General features: G+C 51.8%; 1 protein-coding gene across 3 annotated transcripts in view; it reads right to left on the reverse strand.

Annotated features, from left to right (window-relative positions):
- Positions 1–19,717, reverse strand: part of ankrd12 (ankyrin repeat domain 12) — a 28,788-nt gene that overhangs the window by 3,964 nt on the left and 5,107 nt on the right. For 2 of the 3 annotated variants that reach the window (XM_060058644.1, XM_060058643.1), the window contains exons 2-9: positions 11,947–12,060; positions 9,643–9,793; positions 8,414–8,485; positions 7,733–7,876; positions 6,712–6,915; positions 6,198–6,340; positions 5,429–5,576; positions 124–4,970 (exon numbers count right to left, since the gene is read on the reverse strand). In XM_060058644.1, the coding sequence (XP_059914627.1) occupies positions 124–4,970; positions 5,429–5,576; positions 6,198–6,340; positions 6,712–6,915; positions 7,733–7,876; positions 8,414–8,485; positions 9,643–9,793; positions 11,947–12,006 (5,769 nt within the window). In that variant the 5' untranslated portion in view covers positions 12,007–12,060. The remainder of the gene's footprint in view (positions 1–123; positions 4,971–5,428; positions 5,577–6,197; positions 6,341–6,711; positions 6,916–7,732; positions 7,877–8,413; positions 8,486–9,642; positions 9,794–11,946; positions 12,061–19,717) is intronic. The other variant, XM_060058645.1, reaches the window with a different exon arrangement.

Here is a 19,717-nt window from a genome sequence, read left to right on the forward strand (position 1 = left end):
ATTACTGCCACAGTCTTTATTCAAGCGAACTTGCGTTTTAGATCTCCTTCAGCAGGTCTTCTGAACCCCGTGATCTCACGGTAACCCCGTGATCTCACGGTAACCCCGTGGTGGCTCACTCACCATGGGGATGCACAGCTTGCTGAGCGGGTTCCCGTCCAGCAGGTAGGAGCCGTTGAAGGTGACGTACTCGTCGTAGTACTGCGGCGGCTGCGGCGTGACGCTGCACAGCACCTTCCGCTTCTCCTCGATCTTGCGGCGGATGTGCAGGTACTCGTAGTAGGGGTTGGCCCGCTCCGTCTGGTAGGGCTCGATCTCCTCCAGCTTCACCGAGTCCACGATGGCCGCCAGCGACTGGTGCTGCAGCTGCTGCTGCTGCTGCTGCTGCTGCTGCTGCTGACCGGTCTCCCTCCCCGGGGGCGGGAGCGGAGCCCCGCTCTGCGAGGGCGACGCCCTGGGCATCTTCCTCTTGCGGGGGTGGGCCACGGGGGCGGCGTCCGGGTCGTCGTGGTCCCGGCAGCGCGCCTTGGCCTTGGCGCCGGAGCTGTCCGAGTCCCCCGACTGCGGGGAGGAACACCCCGAGGTGCTGCCGCTGTGGTCCGCCGGGGGGGGGGGCCGGAAGGTGCTCGGCTCTCCTGCGGCGGACGACGAGGACGACGAGGTGGAGGTAGAGGTAGAGGAAGACTCCTGCGTCTCCTCGGACGGGGGGGCCTCCGTCGGCTCTGGGCCCGGCTCCGTGCTCGGCTCGGTGGCCGTGTCCGGGGCAGGGCCTTCGTCGGCGGAGAGGCCCTCCACGTACGCATGCCTGGCCTCCGCGCCGCCGTTGTTGTTGTTGACGTCGTCGTCGTCGGTGGTGGTCTCGGTGGTCTGGGGGGCGACGTGCGTCTCCTCGGCCTTGTGTTCAGGGGTCCTGCAGTAGAACCCGGGGGACGAGGGCCCGGCCGCGCTGTGCTCCGCCTTCTCCGGCGGCGCCGCGTCCGACGGCCTGCCGTCGGTGGACAGTTTGGACTTCTTGTAGAGCTGCTCGTGTATGTCGGACTCCTCCGGAGCCCACCTGGCCTCGGGGTTGGCTCTGCCGGGGGCCGCCGCCGCCGCCGGCTCTTCCGCCTCGAAGGTAGGAATGTGTGTGAAGGCCGAGGAGGGCACGGGGGGGCTGGCCGACCGCTCCCGTTCACAGCCGTCCCACGCGCTCCCCTCGCCATCCCATCCGGCTCCTTCAGCCGCAGCGGCGGCGGTCGTGTCCATGGCGGTTTCAGACGGTTTCTCTTCGCGGTCGACGTCCACGGCCTCCAGGGGCTCGGATCGGGGCTGTGAGCTCTCCGTGGCGGTGAAGAGGTCCCTCTGTGGGCAGGGCCAGGGGGCCGGCTCCTGGGCGTCGGTCAGGCCCGACGTGTCCGCAGAGAGTGCGGAGGAGGAGGACGGCGCCGTCGGCTCGAGCGTCGCGCCGCTGTCCCCGGCGCCCTCCTCCTCGGTATGCGCGTTCAGCAGGGGCCAGTACAGCTCTTTTGGGGCCGGCTCATCGGAGGAAGACGGGAGCCTCTGCTCCGGGGCCCTCGGTGGGGTCCCGCAAGCCGAGGAGACGTTGGACTCGGAGTTGAGTGGCTCCTTGTCCGGGGCGTCTCTGTACGAGGCATCCCGGTAGGAGGCCGGCGACACCGGGAAGTACTCGGGCCGGGACTCCTCCCGCTGCGTGTGGGCGTCGCCCTCCGCCTTCTCCCCGGTGTGCTGCGGCGGGGCGTAGTCATCGAGGGAGCCCTCCTCCGGGTCTGCCGGGGGCTCCGGCGCTCCGGGCTCGGCCGCTCCGGGCTGAACGGGCAGAGGGAGGTTCTCCGGCGCGTCGGCGCCGTCTTTCCCGTCCTCCGCCGCCGCGCCGGCGTCCTCATCGAGGATGGCCCTCAGGTAAGGGGTCTCGTGTCTGTTGGACAACGGCGACCAGCTGCTGTGGGGCACCTCCGGGAGACCACCGCAGTCTTTGTCGTGGGCCGACGGCGACTGGGCGGCCCGCAGCGACGCCAGGGACGACTGCAGCAGCGGGGGCTGGGAGTCCGAGTCGTACTCGGCGGGCCGGGGTGTCAGCACGGCCGCCTGGCAGGAGTCCTCCGAGCTCGCCACGGAGACCATGGAGACGGACCGGGACATGACGCCGGAGCGCTCGCCGTCGGGCCTCGGCGACCGGCTCAGCGCGCCGTCCATGCTCGCCATGACCTTCGCGCTGAGGGAGCACAGGCTCTTCCCGTCGAGGGACAGCGTCCGTGAGCCGGTGCCGTCCTTGGGGGCCCGCTCCCGGCTCTGGCTGTCCCCGGCCTCGGAGCTCTTGGAGCGCAGCAGCTCCTTGCTCAGGCAGGTGTCCGCCGTCTTGGCCGCCTTGTCCTTGCTCTTGGGCTTGGAGGGGTCCGCCGAGGGCCGCTGCTTCAGCCTCTCGCGCTCCTTCTGCTTGATCTTCTCCAGGTGCTTGCGGTGCCACTGCTCGATCTCCTGGTCCTTGAGGCTGAGCATGCGCTCGAAGCTGGTCTGCATCAGGTCGTCGTTCACCAGCCTCTTCTCCTTGGGCCGGGCGTCGCGGGACGCCGGCGAGGCCTTGGACTTGGCCCGCTCGGCGTCGACGGCGGGGGCGGCGTCGCTGGGCTTGGACTTGACCCGCTCGGCGTCTGCCTCGCCGGCCTTGGCCCGGCTGAGCTTGGTGGACTGGGAGCGCTCACGGTGCCGGTCCTTGTCCCGGTGTCTGTCAGGGTCCCGCTCGCGGCGGTCCCTCTCCTTCTCCGGCGTCCTGGCCACCTCCTCCTTGGGTTTGAGGGAGGCGGACTTGGAGCTCTCGGAGCTGTAGCTCCTCTTCTCCTCCAGGAGGGACTTGAGGTTGGAGCCCGAGCCGGGAGCGCCGTCCTTCATCTTGTCTTTCTTCTTCCTGTCGCCCTCCTTCTCCTTGGAGCGCTCAGGTTTACTGTTCTCTGAGGGCTTTTCCGTCGGTTTGCTCTTCTTCTCCGTGCCGGGCCGGTCCTTCTCCCGGTGCTCCCCACCATTGTAGTCCCTCTCCGGCCTTTCCCGCTCGCTGCGCTTCTCCGAGTTCCTCTCCTTGTTTTTCCTGCTCTCCTCTTGGTGCTTCTTGGTGGCGGACGTCGACGCCGACGCCGACCTCAGCTTCTCGTTTTCCCTCTCCTTGTGGCTTTTATCCCCAGGGCAGTGGGAGGAAGAGCTGGCGGCGCTCTTCTCCTTTTCCTTCCAGCGCTCCGTCGAGGCCTGCGGCTCGGGCCGGTCCGCCGGCTCCGCCTTGACCTTCTTCTCCGGGTGCCTTTTCTCCGTCCGCTCCGCCTCGCGCTCCTTCGCCGGCGGCCTCTTGTCGCCCCGGTCCCTGGTGGCTTTCTCGGCGGGCTGCTCCTGCGGCGGCTCCAGCTCCGCCGGAGTGAGGCTCACGGCGCGTTCCTCCTCCTCCTCCTCCTTGGCGGCGGCGGCGGAGCTCTGCTGAGGAGGCTCGGCCGGGAAGCGTCCCGAGCCGTGGCCGTCGGCCCACTCCTCACGCTCGCTCCACTTCCCCTCCTTCCCCTTGTCCTCCTTGCGCTCCTTCTTCACCGACTTCTCCTTCTCGTCCCGGGAGCGCTTCTCCTGGCGGCCAGCGTGCTTGTCCTTCGCCGGGCGTTCCTCCTTCACGGGGGAGCCGTCTCTGGCTTTCTGCGGCGGGCAGCCGTCGCTGCCCTCGCCATCACGCTTCCCTGTAGCCGGCGGCGGCGGCTCGTCTGCCTCGTCGCTCTTGAAAAAGTTCTCTTTCCAGAACTCGCGGTCGAACTCCAGATTCCTGTGGCCGTCCTTCCGGGCCTCCTTCTGCCGGTGGCGGCTCCGGTCCACCTCGTAGTCCCGCCGGTGCTTCTCCTTCTCCTTGTGTTTCAGCTTGTGCTTCTTCACCACCTTGCCGTCGGCGTCCGTCTTCCTCGCCGCCGCCGCCGCGTCGGGGCCCTCAGCGACGTTCCCCAGGCTGCCGTCCTTGGAGGGGCTGCGGCTGCCTTCGTCGCCGTCCACCGCCACTGCCGCCGCCGGGGGGGGCTCCCGCTGCTGGTGCTTGCTCTTCTCCTTGTGCTTGCAGCCCTTGGTGCTTGAGCCCTCCGTCGTGCAGTAGTCCACGGCGTCCGTGTAGTGGTTGTACTTGACCGCGTCGGCGGGGCCGTCGGCCGCCGGCGCGCTGGTCTTAGCGTTCTCCTGCTTCAGCGGCGTGGGCGCCTTGTCCGACAGCAGGCCGTGGTTGAGCTTGGGCGCCTTGACCGAGGACAGGTGGAAGAGGTGCACCGACAAGTCGTCCTTGGGGCTGAAGGACATCTTGAAGGAGTCTTCGTCGCCGCGCCCCTTCTCGGCGCTCTCCGTCGCCGCCGCTGCCGCAGAGAACACCGGCCCCTTGCCGTTCTCCTTGGCGCCGCCGCCGTCCTCCTGGTTCTCCTTGTTCTTGCTCTGTCCTTTGCTCTTCCTCTTCACCTTGCCCTTGTCCTTCTGCTCGCCGTCCTTCTTGACGCGCGCCGGCTCCGCCTTTAAGGCGTCGGCGGTGCTCTGGGAGCATGAGGGGGACCCCCTCCTCTCCAGGGGGGCAGCGGCGAGGCCGTCCAGCTCGTCGCTGGAGGAGTCTGTGCTGCAGTGCAGGACTCGCACCGTCGCCTTCGGCTTCTTGGACTTTGAGGAGGAGGGCGGGGGATCCGCCTTGGCGCTGGGCTTGGCCGTCACGTGGTTCCGCTCCTCCTTCTCCCGCTGACGCAGATCTCTCCTGTAGTGGTGTCGGTCGTTCAGCGCCGGCTCCTCCTCTTCCTCCTCTTCCTCGTCGTCATCGTCCTCCTCCTCCTCCTCTTCGTCCTTGAACTCGTACTCGTCCAGGCCGGAGACGGAGGGCGAGGCCTTCAGGGCGGACGGCTTGCCCTCGGAGTCCTTCTCTCCGTCCGACTCCTCCATGTGGTCGTCGTCCACGCTGGACGGGTTGACGGACGGCGGGTCCTCAGAGTCTGGGGGATCAGAGGACAGGAGAACGGCGTTAGCGCGTCTCCAAGGAGCAGCTTTCACTGCTGATCAACGCTCAATCGTGTTGCCAGTTTCAGTTAGCATATCCATGATTAGGTTGCATATTGCATATTCTAATGTAAACTTGTTTTGACATTTGTGGAACACTCATCTGATATGATTCACTCATATATACAACCAACCATCTGCAGAAGCTGAACATACTACAACTGTACCAGCAAAGACACATACCAGTGATATACAGCAATTAATTTATTGTCTAGCCACGAAAATAACCTTTTTTCATCCTATCCATCGACGTGTAAAGAAAAAGATAAATCCAGAATTAATAATAATTTGATATATTGTTACACCGCTGCCATTATTGAGCTTTGTTGTAAGATCCCAGGTTCTCCCGATAAACCCACAGTCCATTAGGGCCAGCAGTGGAGAGGGGCTGTACCTGAGGAGCTGTCCTCTGGGTCGGACAGGGGCAGCTCTCCCTTCAGCAGCTGCTCCAGCTCCTGGGAGTCCGCCACGTCCACGGGCCGCTCCCCACGCTTGTTGGCCTGGAAAGCATTACCGCCGTGGCGTAGGAGTAGCTTCACAATCTGAGGCAGGACACACACACACACACACACACACACACACTATTAGGAGAAATGTGGTGGCTTTTACGGTCCAGTGACAGGGAGGAGAAACACTGCTGTTGGGATATCAGGAACCAGATTACCTCTCCAACAAGGAGGACTTTATTAATCAAATCTTTTCGAAATATTCTACAGCCCCACAATCCTTACTCAGGTCATGTTTAATTCCCAGTCAAAATGACTCATGTCTGACTCTGGGTCACTATCTGCTCTTCAACACCCTTCACAAACAGACACACACTTGTCATAACACATTTCCTTCCCAAAACATCTGTGTACTTCCAACTGCTCCAGCTCCTACGCTGATTTTAGCCCATTTTTAAGCCAATATATAATATAGCTCCCTCGATTTACATCATAAAAATTACACAATGATGATAACAAATGACAAGTCTCAATAAAAAAAATTTAAAAAAAAAGGAAAATTTCTTGAGCTGTCTAAATGATGCATGGAAAAAATATTCAAAAAAAAAGAAACAAGAAAAAGGAAAAAAATATACATCGACGGATGCCGATATACGTAAGATAACGCAAATATCGGCCGATCACTACTTAACAATAAATCAAAGGGCGGGTCCTTACGTCTTTGTGTCCGCTGCTGGAGGCGTCGTGGAGGGGCGTGTCATCGTCTAGCCCCTGGGTGTTGACCTCGGCTCCGGCGGAGATCAGAACCTTGGCCACGTCGTAGTAACCCAGGTTACAGGCCTCGTGAAGCGGCGTCCAGCCTGGGAACGCCATGAGCACGGGTTAATATTTGCTTTTTTCTCCTAATGAGTATCCCACTTATGAATAAATTTTGAGGGGAAATATGCCTTGTTTCAAGTACTACAGAACAAATAGCATTCGATTGAATGACAAACATTCACATGTAGCAGATCCTTTGATCCAAAGCGACTTACAATCGCCACAATAGCCAGAAGAAAGAGAAACAACAATATACATCGCTGTCGTTACCGTCGGTATGTTCATAGCAACAAGTGCCCCGGACAAACAATAGCATAACGTTGACGCTACGTCCGACGCAACGACAGTGGGTACTAACCCCACTCCTGCACGGAGAACTACAAACCACCCCAATGTCAAAATAAATGCGTACCGGCAAAGTCCTTGACGTTGACGTCGGCGCCGAGGCTGATGAGCTCCTTGACCAGCTTGGAGTCTCCGCGGATGGCGGCGAGGTGCAGCGTGGTCTCCCCGCGCTCGTTCCTCTTGTTGACCTTGTCCTTCTGCTTGGACGCGCTGCTGCTGGCCACCCTCTTGGGCACGGGGGTGACCTGCGACGGGTGGCTGGGGGTGGAGTCTGGAGGGGCAGGGAGGGCATGAGTCAGCGGCGCTAGAGTGGAGCAACAGGGCAAAGACTTGTTTTACCCAAACGCAGTTTGGCGCGTCTGCTGACGCTAGGGCTGCTCGATTATGAAAAAAATAAAATCATAATGATTATTTAGTTATTTTTCAAACTCAAAATTTTATTTTGAGTTTGAAAATATGATGTATTTATTCAGGCCGTCTCTCTTTGAAATTACGCCTAGAAAAAAAATACACAGAATGGTCAAAAAGGACATTTTCAAATCTAAAATAATGTACAGATATATCTAAAACATTCAATAAAAAAAAGAAAACTCGATTATATTAGTTTTGTGATGGTTTGATGCTAAAAATGTTATGCGTGTTGGTAGAAAGGGTTTTCTGTTCATTGTCATCAAGTCATTAATCACGTAAGATATTTCATTATTTCATTATATCTGTTGTATTCGAACGTGCCTCAGTGTTCTTCATGCAAGACCTGGGATAACAAAGTTTGCCCTAGCCTAAGTTGTGGCGCATTTACTTTGGTTTAAAACTACAGTGCTGCAACTCTCGAGTCCTCTCAACAAAATCAGCATCACAAAAAAAAAATATCCCATGATGCATTCTGTTGTACACAGCCATCAGCTAATATTAGGACCAAAACAAAAAGTGCCCGTCCTCAGATCAACCTTGACCTATCATGGGCCTTATTCCCCCGACTGATGTCACAATCACGGTGACTCAACAGAAAGGTACATTTAGCCACAGCCATCTTGAGAGGTTGCGGTAAAAGTGGCGGGGTGGGGCGGTGACCAGGCAGCGGTCCAGACCTGGGCTGTTGGCAGTCATCTGCATGAGGAGAGCCATCTGCTTGCGTTCGGAGAGAGGGTAGCCGAACAACAGGGTGGACGACTGGGACTTCTTGCCCCCGGACTCCTTCTTAACCTTCTTCTTGTCGGGGCCTCCATCTTTATCTGCGGACACAGACGGAGACATGGGGGGTTAGAGGGTGTTGGGGAGGTGTTGTAAAGAAGGGGGGGGGGGGGGGGGGGGGGGAGAGAGAGGGGGAGCAGGGGGTAGGGGTTAAACACAGCGAAACCATCAATTGAGCCTCTCCTTGTATCTGCGTTAGAGAGACAGATGACAAGCATGAGGTAGGAGAGGAAGTAACCGGAACAAAAAAAGGGAAATAAAGGAGAAATGGAAACGAATGCAGCTCGGTGCATTACGAGGTACTAAGACCGTGGAAAGATCCCCCCCCCCCCCACCCATCCCTCTGCGTCAGTCTGTGTTCACCAACTACACATGCATGTGCGCCTACAGGGGCGCATGCAGGACAACATAAAACAAAAAGGAAGAAATCACACACGCGTGCAAGTGTGTGCAAGTGTGTGCATTTTGCAGGGAGAACGGGTCGGGTGTGGAGGAAGAGGAGCTGGTACTTAAAAAAAAGGTGGTGTTCAGGAAGGTGGGGTCAAGTCTCAGGCTCCAAACGGGCGAGGGGGGGTTACCTGCGTATATCCTGCAGGGAGGCACTAATCTCTCTGCCCAGGCCTCACTCGTCTGCCCTGGGTCTGAGTCATCTACAGTGCACAGACATGAGGGGTGGAGGGAGAGGTGGGAAAGCAATGCGTTAACGCAAGCCCTCTCTCCCTTCTTCCATTGGTCACCAACGCACACACGCAAACAGTGACAAGCGCACAGTGACAAACGCGCACACGCACACAGTGACATACGCGCACACACAATGACATACGCGCACGCACACACACAGTGACAAACGCACAGTGACAAGCACACACATTCTGATGGCGTCATGGCAACGGCAGCATTCAGGGTATGAGAGAACTGGGGTGATGGTTGCAGCAGTGCGTCTGTTCATCCTGGAGCTGTTCAGAGATACAAATCACCCCCTAGCGGAGACGGACAACACCCTAAGCAGCTCCTCCTCCCCCCCCCCCCCCCCCCCGACAGTTCACGGCTCCAATACAAGGCTCTTGTTATTTCACTTGTAGATGCCCGTTTCAAGTCCATAGGATTCGGCTCATAATGACGGATCTGGTCAGTACAGGTTTTGGGCTTCAGTGCAGCAGGCAGAATGAACCACAGAACGATGTGACAATATGAATGATACAGTAATCCCCATTGCTCAGCAAAGAGGAGGTTCTGGCAAAAATCAGAGCAGCAGCCAACTGGTTTCTATGCTTTAGCGAGGCACAGTGGTGAAGAAAACCACACCAACACATTTAAATGTCCAACAGAGCCGAAGACATAACGTGTGGTTGGATTGGACAAAAGAATGGAAATTATTATTTGATAACCTCAGCTCTGCTTGAAAGAATACCAGCACATCATCTACCGGGATAGCGCCACTGTATGACAGTGTAGTCAACGGCAATGAACAGAGCACATAATGGAAGCCGTATCTGAACAAACTATATTCTATTTCACAGCCATTTGTAAACAGGAAAACTAAGCAACAGTCGTGGATCGCCTGACCAATAGAACGGGCCGGTTTGGTCAAGAACATTCTGGTTCATACGTCAGTGCTTATCCCAATGGGGTCATTTTCTAGAAGAAGAAGAAAGACGGCCCACTTCAGACATTTTCCACCAGACCTGCGGAATAGGTCTACAATGGGCCACAGGGGGGTAGTATAGAGACATGGAAATGTCAGACTAGGTGTGGAGAGGAGCATAGGGTATTTATCAGCATGTATCAACAGCAGCTCCAGTCGTACCTGTGTCCGAGTCACGCTCGTCCGTGCGGGCCGGGCTGGCGGTGAAGGACAGCTTGCGCTTCATGGAAGACTTGGCCTTGGCCTCCTTTCCCAGGAGTTCACTCCGGTCCAGCTTTGGCGTTTTGGTGAACGGGGACAGCTTGTCCTTGCTCTGCCAAAACAAGGGTAGGATGCAGAATGATAAAAATGGCAGTCCATTCAGAGAAGCAGTGTGTAAGCGTTTTGTAAGCACAGAAGAAGAAAGGCGGCCGCACGGAAAGATGCTCTTGAAGATGGGCCCCATTTGGACTGTATAGGACAGCCTGACTGACTGACAGCAGCAGGCTTGGGTTCGACACTGGGGTACCATTGTCGTGGTATGGGCTGAAGCGTGCTAAAACATGACAAACAAGATGGAGCGGCACGTGGTCGGGATACACACAGGGATTTGACTGATCGTGATCACTTTGGAGACAATGCATCTACCATTAGCCAGTGACTCAGAAGTAAAAGGAAATGGACTTAATTGACCAATAATAAAAGTAACCTGCTTCGTCAGTTGCTCAATGACAATACAAAAAGCTTTGAGCAACAGCAGAAGCCCATCACCAAGATGTGTTTTTGTCCTTTTATCCAAAAAGAAGAAAAAAAGGCTGCTCAGACTGCATTTAGAGAATATAAAATGTCAGTGGAAATTGCATAAATGACTACTAAATGTAGGAGAATAGAACCGAGAATCCCCCCGACCCCTTAACCACATCTTGATTTGGCACTTCTGTTGACCTGCTTGCCATGTCGAGGAGGTAATCTCAGTGCTGCCAGCGGACTTCATGACAAAATCATTTTGACACTCAATTTCTTTATTATGGAAGATATATGTAAATTGCAGATCGGCCGAATGGGAATGGCAACATCACACGCCAGTGGGCTGCACCCTGCCAACGCCGTGTGTGGTTAAAGGGGTAGTTCGGAATTTCGGACATAGGGCCTGATTCCCAAGTGAGCATTGGTATTCTATATCACTGGAGACAGTTTAACACATTTCATACAGTCCTAGTTGCAGAGTTCGCTCGTGCTAGGCTAGCGCACGTCAACGGGCAATGCTAGCCTGCTATTAAAAACAGTCTTACCCACTCCACAGTACACCCGAGGTAAATCAATTATAACGACAGACTATAAATCTAAATGTCTGTTTATAGAATAATGTTAGAAATAAAACCAACCTTGCATTGCATTGCATTTTGAGGGAATTGCGGGGTCTCAGCAGCAGTGTTTATATTCCTGTACGTAGGCTACGGCAGCGGCGGACTGATACCTAGGTTACCTGCCGCTGTCATTGCTACAAACGCAGAGTACAGTGAACGAAGGAATTCTATAAGCGTATTCAATTAACAAGATATGCCCACGTTTGGAGGAGTTAGCGATGCATCTGCTTTTGAAGACGATTATGCGGAATTTGTTGTATCCAACGAACCGTACATGTACGAGCCGGTGTTTTGATGTCCAAGCCAGCAGCAACAAGCCACAGTTGAGTCCTTTCTGGATCTCGCACTGGAAATTGGTGGAAACTTTGTGGTGCCCATCTGTACCGTTTATTTCTACAATTTCTAAAAGCACACTGAACCATCATGTTGCCTAGTCGTTCAATTGCGCTTCTGTCCCACGCTTCTCTGTTTACGTTCTTCTGTCGTGATTCGGTTACAAACCTAACCAGCGCATAGTAAAATTCTGCTTCTGCTGAGAAAGTAGTCCCTCGATGATTCATGCGATGCAAGGTTAGTTTTATTTCTAACATTATTCTATCAACACAGACATTTAAATCTATAGTCTGACGTTATAATTGATTTACCTCGGGTGTACTGTGGAGTGGGTAAGACTGTTTTTAATAGCAGGCTAGCATTGCCCGTTGCCGTGCGCTAGCCTAGCACGAGCGAACTCTGCAACTAGAAGGACTGAATGAAATGTGTTGAAAACTGTCTCCAGTGATAGAATACCAATGCTCACTTGGGAATCAGGCCCTATGTTCAAAATTCCAAACTACCCCTTTAAATGAATCAAAAGAATGGAAAGTGTGTGTGCGCATGTGTGATGAATTCTTAAGGGAAATTTTTGTTTCCTCTGTCCCACTCACACGCTTTGCTGCACATCAATGTAAACACATTTACGTAACGCAAAGGCCGGCAGCCGTTTAAAAGCGGACCATCATGCCATGTTACTTCTCTCTTCCGTAACCATATACTGTCCGGCCAGCCAGCCAGCCAGCCAGCCAGTAGCGAGGGCGTGTGTGTCGGCGAGGCGTGTGAATGCATGCGTGCTCGGCTGTACCTTCTTTCCCGCCTGCTTGTCCACCATGGCGCCATCTCGGTCGCTGCCAGGTTTGGCCATGGTGCAGCTGCCGACTAGCTGTGAGGGCTACAGCACAGCGGGCTCATCGTGCACCTAGACACACACACACACACACACGGCTGCTGAGTCACACTACCGGAGCACAGACTCCTTCCCCTCTCGGCTTTGAAATCAGAAGCCCTTCGGAGCATTACACAGTACTGCACCTGCGGGATGGAAACCAAAAGCTAAGCAGAGCCATCCGTACCCGTCAAGTGCTGTGCTACCACAAGGCTGAACTAGCAAAGTACATCAGTTCGCCTCACATCGTCACAAAGGTACTTTTTATGTTGATTTTGTGTTATGCAATTATTGAAATCCCCCCCCCCAACTATAGGAATATGACGACACATCAGAATGGAAGAGAAAATGCCAGAGAGACAGCACTGAGTCAACCAGAGTAAAGGACTCTCGTTACAAAAAGGAAACTTCCCCCCCTGCCTGCCCACAACCCCCCCTGGAACAGCTTGCCGTCGGTGTGACACAGCGCCTCTGTGAAGCGGGCGACGCAGTGAGATTAAGGTAATGGTTAACACAATGCCGTCAATGGGGGGATGGGGGGTATTGTTGCTGGGCACAATGTAGACCTACGGCATTTGGCAGTTGGGGATCATGAGAGTAAAGGGCTGTACATGTAAACGGCAGTATTCAGAGGCCCTGTGGGTCCTTCAAAGCCACAAGCCTTCTTCTTAGCTAGGACTTGTGTGTACTTCTCAGTCACAGAAACAAACTTTCTACAGAGCTGCGATACATTATAGAATGTCAGTGTGCAGCCAATTAATCATTGACTATCTACACCACGCATCCAATGGAAGATGGGTAAAGGACAACATGGGGACGTCGAGTCATATTGCGGTAAATGCATGCTGAATTATAAACAATCTATGGCAATAAAAAATAAATGGTTGTCTGTCTTGCTCAAACACACAGTTTGGGAAAACAGTAGTCTTTAATACATCAAAGAACTTCAGAAATATAACATTTCCTACTCACTAGCCAGCTTGTATGCCGGCTGTGGAGAAGTGTTCACAGTTAATCTGCCCAGGAAAAGTGACAAGAGAAGCCCTCAATGCTTCAGGGTGAAGGCCACAGTGAGACGCCAGTCAGCAGTAAAGCCAGGGATCAGAGAGAGCGAGTCATCATTTCAATCAAAGTGTAAACGTGGGGCAAATATGTCCGCGGTATTTCCATTAACAATTTAAATAAGCAGCTGGCCTTAATCCTCGGCAAGCATTAGGCAGGCCTATGGGTAGCCTTTGGTGTCCACGTTAACAATGAGCAAAAGGGTAGGTGGTGTATTTAACTGAAAAGAAGAATATGCTGATGCGACTCCAAATCAGTGTGGAAAACAGGGAGACTGTAATTACAGAGGTATTTGGGTTTCGGCCACTAGGGCGGTGCCTCTGCACTACAGTTAACCTTGTCCACATCAGGCCATCTTCTCCCAGAATTTGCCACACAATTGACAATGAGGGGATCGGCTAGTAGCCACACATGCTTATACAAATATACAGTCGGCAATGTAGTGTGCAGATATTCATTCCAACGACCGGTCATTTTTATATTTAAATATAGACTCCATCATTGCAACATCACAGTATGATTCCCAATTCCAGAAGCAACTTAAAATTTATGGGCTCTGCTATGAAAAGGAGTTTAGACGCCTCCACAAACACAGCCACAAGGAACGGCAAAGGAATCTCCAGCCAAATGATGTGAACTGGCAGTAGCGGGGAGATTTAGGAATGTCGAGCAGCAGGAGATTTGACAGGACGCACACAAACATCAGGACGGCCAGATTAACAATGGCGTCTCCGTCTGCACATCCACAACAGTGTAAATAATTCAGTTGGGGGGGGGGGGGTGCGACTCTTCTCCATCTCCCAGGTGGGAACTCTTTGCTTGGCTGTCCCTCTATGTCATTTGAAAGATCCCTTTTAGGAGAGGCTGTGGAGGAGACAATGGTTGACAAAGGGCATGACTCGAGTTTGAATTAAAGTTCATGGCCTAACCTCCCCCACGAAGAAGGCATAATGCTATTGAGGATGACCACGAGTCAAGCAAAGTCAATTGCATCCATCTCTCTTTTATTTTGTCTCACACAGGCAAGTCTTAAAAAATTAAGGGGATGACTACACAACTAACGTGTTTCGATACTCGTGTTTTAGTCGGGCGTCCGCACTCAAAACAGAGCCAGCCCCAGTCATTAGTGCTGGAACATAGCCACCGAGAAGAGAGCCGTGTACCACATGTGGCCGCCGGCCGGGGCCAGGAACCGGTTATGGTGGTGGCGTGGCTTATGTAAGGGACTGTGTACACTTTAGTGGATGGAAGCATGAAAGCAGCCACGCACACGTACACAAAATATGCACATAAACAGGCCGGTGAGCTTAGCCTGAGAGTGCAGGATGGGACGAGGAGGAAGAGGTGCTAAGAATAGCAGCCAGCCTGACACACATCCCAGAAGACGGTCCAGGAACTGTAGACCGCCACGGCTCAAGGCACAATAGACGCCCTTACATTGAATAGCATTATAAAGTCCCAATCTTTTTTATTATCTTATTTATCTTTGGTAGCGCCTTTTGTAATAAGAAGTATTTTTCCCCAAAGATCCACACATTGTCCCCAGACATCTAGTCGGCAACATTCACAATCCTGTAGATGCAAGGGCTTTCATCGTTTGGCCATAGACTCAAATAAATTTAAATTTATTTGAGAGATTACAACTTTAACCATAGGCCTTATTAAATACTGGCTTATGCGTGATGCGTTAACTATTTGTTTGCAATGAAATCAGATGTAAGCCAAATGATTGTAATACTTTGACCTTAATGGCTCTAAAAAAAAAAATGCAAATTAAAATGGGACAAATACACCTAGTCCCAATGTTATAGTGCCAAGATGAGCACCAGTAAACAGGTTAGAAGGCTTTTTTGTTTGAGTCACCTTGTAATGTGCGCAGACCGCTAGCAAGCTACAGCACGTTTCATTGTCTCATGACATTGCAGTTTAGGGCAATCATACCCTTTGCTTGCAGCTTAAACTTGAATAGAACCAATGGAGGATCCGACAAGACCCACAACTATACATACATTGCATTTCAAGTGAAAAAAATGTAGCCAAGAAATGCATCTTTATACGATTAAAAAGGAAACCCCAGGTTGGGCGTATTCCTCGGAAATCTGCAGGGCTTCAGATGAAGAATAGCTTTTTTGACTCAAATTTCCCAAGCCCTCGACCAATCTATTTGTCAATAGGGTGTAAACCTAAAACCGCCCGTTATCTGAACTTAGCCACAGTTACTCTACCTGGAACCCTTAATATCAGGGGTTTCTTGCAGAAGTCAGTAGGTGTCAAAACCATCTCTTGGACTTGTTATGGCAGAGCTTCAACTTAAGAGCCACCTCAAGAGCCACATAGTTTCACGAAGCGCAGTACAGAGGACAAAACCCGTCGAAAATTAGGTCTGGTTCTGGGCTTAATATAACGGCAATGGATGGCCCTTTGAAGCGTGTCAAGTAGGGGTGTAACGGTACATGTATTCGTATTGAACTGTTTCGGTACGGGGTGCTCGGTTCGGTACGGAGGCGTACCGAACGAGTCTCCATATGGACAATTTTAAGCAGAGAACCGCATGTGTGGAACATGCTGCAGCCGCACATGCACAGTTAGCGCACACCGTAGCTGTGTTCAGAATCGTTCCCTATTCACTCACTATTCCCTATATAGTGTTCATGATATAGTGCACCATTTAGGGAACGAACAAACGAGAATTTGGACACTACGCTGAACATTGTAAACGTCATTTGCATCAGTAAATGCGCCGGGTATATGTGTGACGCAGACAGATGCGCCCGCAACATGTAAACAAACAGGGCACTCACGAGGAAAGCTGGAGGTTGTATTGATGTTGAATGTTACATTTCCTTGTTCAAGTTTTTTTAAATTAATTTTGAATGTTAAATATTCTATGTTAAATCCCAAATAAATTGTTGACACTTCTAAACGAAAGCCGGAGACTCCATCATTAAATGTATTTGTTTTCGCGGTTATTCAGCTTCTTCTTTTCCTCCGGAAAAACACGACCGCATTGCGGTATACGGGAGTAACATGTAGGGTACATCGTACGTACACAATTTTGGGTATTTTAAGTGCACTATATAGTGCATGAAATTAACCACTGAGAATTCGAGCACCACTACAAAATGGCGAGCACCCTATATAGTGCGTGCCATTTTCTGAGCAACAACTTTAGTTTCAAGCATTTTTTTAAAGAAACAGTCATAGCCAATGTTATTTATTGTTATTTCTACATTTCAGAATCTTGTATTTATATTTTTGAGCAGAAATCTAGCTTTGTATTGTCTAATGTTCCTATTGTTAAAAGCACAAAAGTGTGTTATGAACAACAGCACATATATATTTTGCATTTTGTTTTCTTACTGTACCGAAAATGAACCGAACCGTGACCTCAAAACCGAGGTACATACCAAACCGAGATTTTTGTGTACCGTAACACCCCGAGTGTCAAGGTGCGTATCTCACTCTATGGTCAGTTTGGTCACATTCTTGGAGAACCTACATAGCCAGGTCATTTCACATGCGCTTACCCGTGTTGGACAAAACAAAGAAGGCAATGGGAGCTGGTAAACACTCGTTAGGAATAGGATGGATTTCAACGGCATGCCCACATGATCGGGTTGAGTTTAACAGATATGAGGTCTGATTTATATATTGAGATAGAAAAAGTATAGTTAAAACAGGGGTCTTAGCAAAACAGACTGACTCTAAAGACATTAAGGGCCACAAGGCATATGAAAAGAAGAGCTGAGCACTAGAGTAGCAGAGAATGTCACAGGATGCAATGAATCCTGTCCAAGTATCAGAAGGTATTGGGCTACAGGAAATTTGGAAACACACAAAACCATAGACTGTGGCTCATACAGATTCTATCCCAAAACACACAACCACAGGCCTAAAATGTAATAAATCACTTGATTACAATTATGCAAAAGGTTTATTAAAGTCAAAATCAGTAACATTTCACCTAGCTTTAGGCTTAAAATAACCTGGAAATATCTACAGTAAACGCTAATCCACAGTGATTTTTTCAATGTTATAAATAAAATCACATGCAACATAAAAACTACACAAACGCTGGCCGGCAGCACGTACCTCTCTTTGTTTACAAGATTCTTACTATAGACACTCCCAAAACACCTCCCACTCACGTCACCCAAGCCCAGCCATGCTACGCTATTTTTGCATCACACCACTGCACAGAGTGGACCGAAGGAAATCTTAGACATTGCTACTCTTATGTCATGAGATGCATCACATGTGATCTTAAAATGGTAGACATGAAGTTAAACTGCCATTAGGGAGAAACATTGGTGTGAACCGGCAGGGTTCTTCCAGAGAGCCTCGCCGGGCTTTACAAAGGGGAAGGCAAGCAGATTGTGTAATGCGCTCACAGAGAGTGGCTGCACTGGCTGCGACACTAAACAGCAGATCACGTGTGCACAGCCCTGCGCCCTGTCAGGCTAAATGACGGGGAGGGGATGGGAGGCGAGAGACGGGTGGAGGGGGGTTTCTTTCAGCTGCGCTCTCACTCCCAGCCTCTGTCTCCTCCTCCTCCTCCTCCTCCTCCTCAGACATCCCCACGCCTCCAGCACAACCCCCGTAATGAGGAGCAGGACAAAGCCAGGAGCCAGGGCCTGATTCCTGAGACAGCATGAGACGGGGGCACACAGACAATAATACCCAGCGGAGAGGCTGAGCCATCTCTGGATCTCTCTGCATTCTCCCACACACGGCTGCAAGAGCATGCATGTCACGTTCATGTAGTGTGCCAGGGACTGTCTGCTCCGGTTATTTTCCGGTGGGCAAATGGTGGGGAGGGGGGTCTTATGCTTGAGCATGTGGACAATGTCCCTCAAGTATTAGTGTGGACCAGGTGCCAATAGTAGTAAAGGAGAGCACAGCTGGGCTAGCCGTCCTTTGTGGCATTATGGAGAATTAAAAACAAGGACTTCTTGCCACATTTCAAAGCTTACTCCCAAAAGGAAATGCTTTCAAATGCTTACACGCAAGTCTATCTAGGAGGCTGCAGATAAACAATCACCTTTTATGCAGTGGACTTTGATGGTCGTCAAAAAGCACAGCTGAACAACGCAGAGCCTTGCAGGTGAAAGGGTGTGAAGAAGGAAACGCAACTCGGAGATCATATTCATTTGTTTAGCCATCCGTGTAAACTTTAGCAACAACGTGGCTGATGTGTGTGTAACGAGGGCAGGGTGCATGCACAGGCCTTTGTTTACTTCCTCTGGCCCATCTACTTAACAGACGTGTTAGGAAAAAATAACAGTGGCAATGAAGGGTTGTGAAATGCAAATCAACAAGATGGCGCTACAAGTCAGTTTAATGCCGATTTTAAAGATCAAAATGGTCATCAAAAAGAATCCATTATTTAGCGAGACAATGCAGCAGGAGAGAAACATAGAAAGACTGCCCGCCTTGTCCGGTTTAATCACCATCTGCCCTCCGTAACCCAAAATACATTCCTCCTCGCCGCCTCCCTGCCTGTCGTAGAAATGTCAGGCCATGATGCAATAGAGCCTTAATTTGCAGACGCCAAAAACATAACAGAGTGACAGCATTGTCCCGGAGGCATCTGTTCCCCTCTTGCCAGAATGACCTCCAGACGGACTGGAGCACAGCCCCGTCCACCAGCTTGTCTGGCCAGTGTGCCAGTCAGTCGCCAGGACGCATAAACAAACCACGCCATTTTGGCTAGAGTGGTATACATGGCGGTCATCATAAGCACCACTTCTCCGAACCCACTTCTCCCCAGACACACAGCGGCCTGACTGGCCCCCCCCCACCCCCCTTCAGGGCCGGACAGGCAATCAGCAGGACCTGCTGGCTGTCCCAGCAAAGCATTTTCACATGCAAGCGTCGTTCCAAACATGAAGAGGTACCCTCTTAATGAGCAAAGTGTCAGTGAGAAAAATATAGGTTAAAAACGTTTGTAAAAAAACTAAAAATGCTAAACTTGTTTTTAACCGGACTCCAACATGAAGACAGCTTATTTATTAATGGCTGAAAGTTAAGTCGATCCAAACACACCACATTCTCCAGTATTATTTATAATAATCCCAAGCATTAAGCCCTTCTAAGAGTCAGACATAATGCACTTTAATGTGGCCTAAATGTGTATTCTTACATAAGAGAGTGCTGTGGCCCAGTCTCAGCAATCACTTAAAAGCTTCCCATAAAACTGAAATACCCCGTAAAAAATAAATAAAAACTACAAGCCCTAGTCGTTTGGCCAGGGGCCCCACACAAACATCAAAGCCACGCTAAAATCAGCCCTTAGTATTCGTGCAAGGAGCCGCAGATAGGGTTAACTACAACAGCAGCCCAATCCTCTGGCTCTGTCCAGGCCGTGACACTGCAGCGACCGTTGAGCCAACCCAGAAGACGAGAGAGAGAGAGGCTGTGTGAACCTTAAGAAGTGTACCGCAAACGCTTTAAATGTAGGTTAATGATCAGATACCCAAGCACCGGACCAGAACAATGAAGCCTTTACTTGCGATTATGGGCTACAAAAGGAGGGGAGGGAGTGGGATGCCGGGGGAGGGGGTGGGGATTGGAGCAAAGGTTGGGACCTAGGCGTTGGTCTTCTGCACACGACGGGCCTCAGATTACA

The sequence above is a fragment of the Gadus macrocephalus genome, chromosome 8 (genome assembly GCF_031168955.1).
Source record: "Gadus macrocephalus chromosome 8, ASM3116895v1".
Classification (NCBI taxonomy): Eukaryota; Metazoa; Chordata; class Actinopteri; order Gadiformes; family Gadidae; genus Gadus; species Gadus macrocephalus.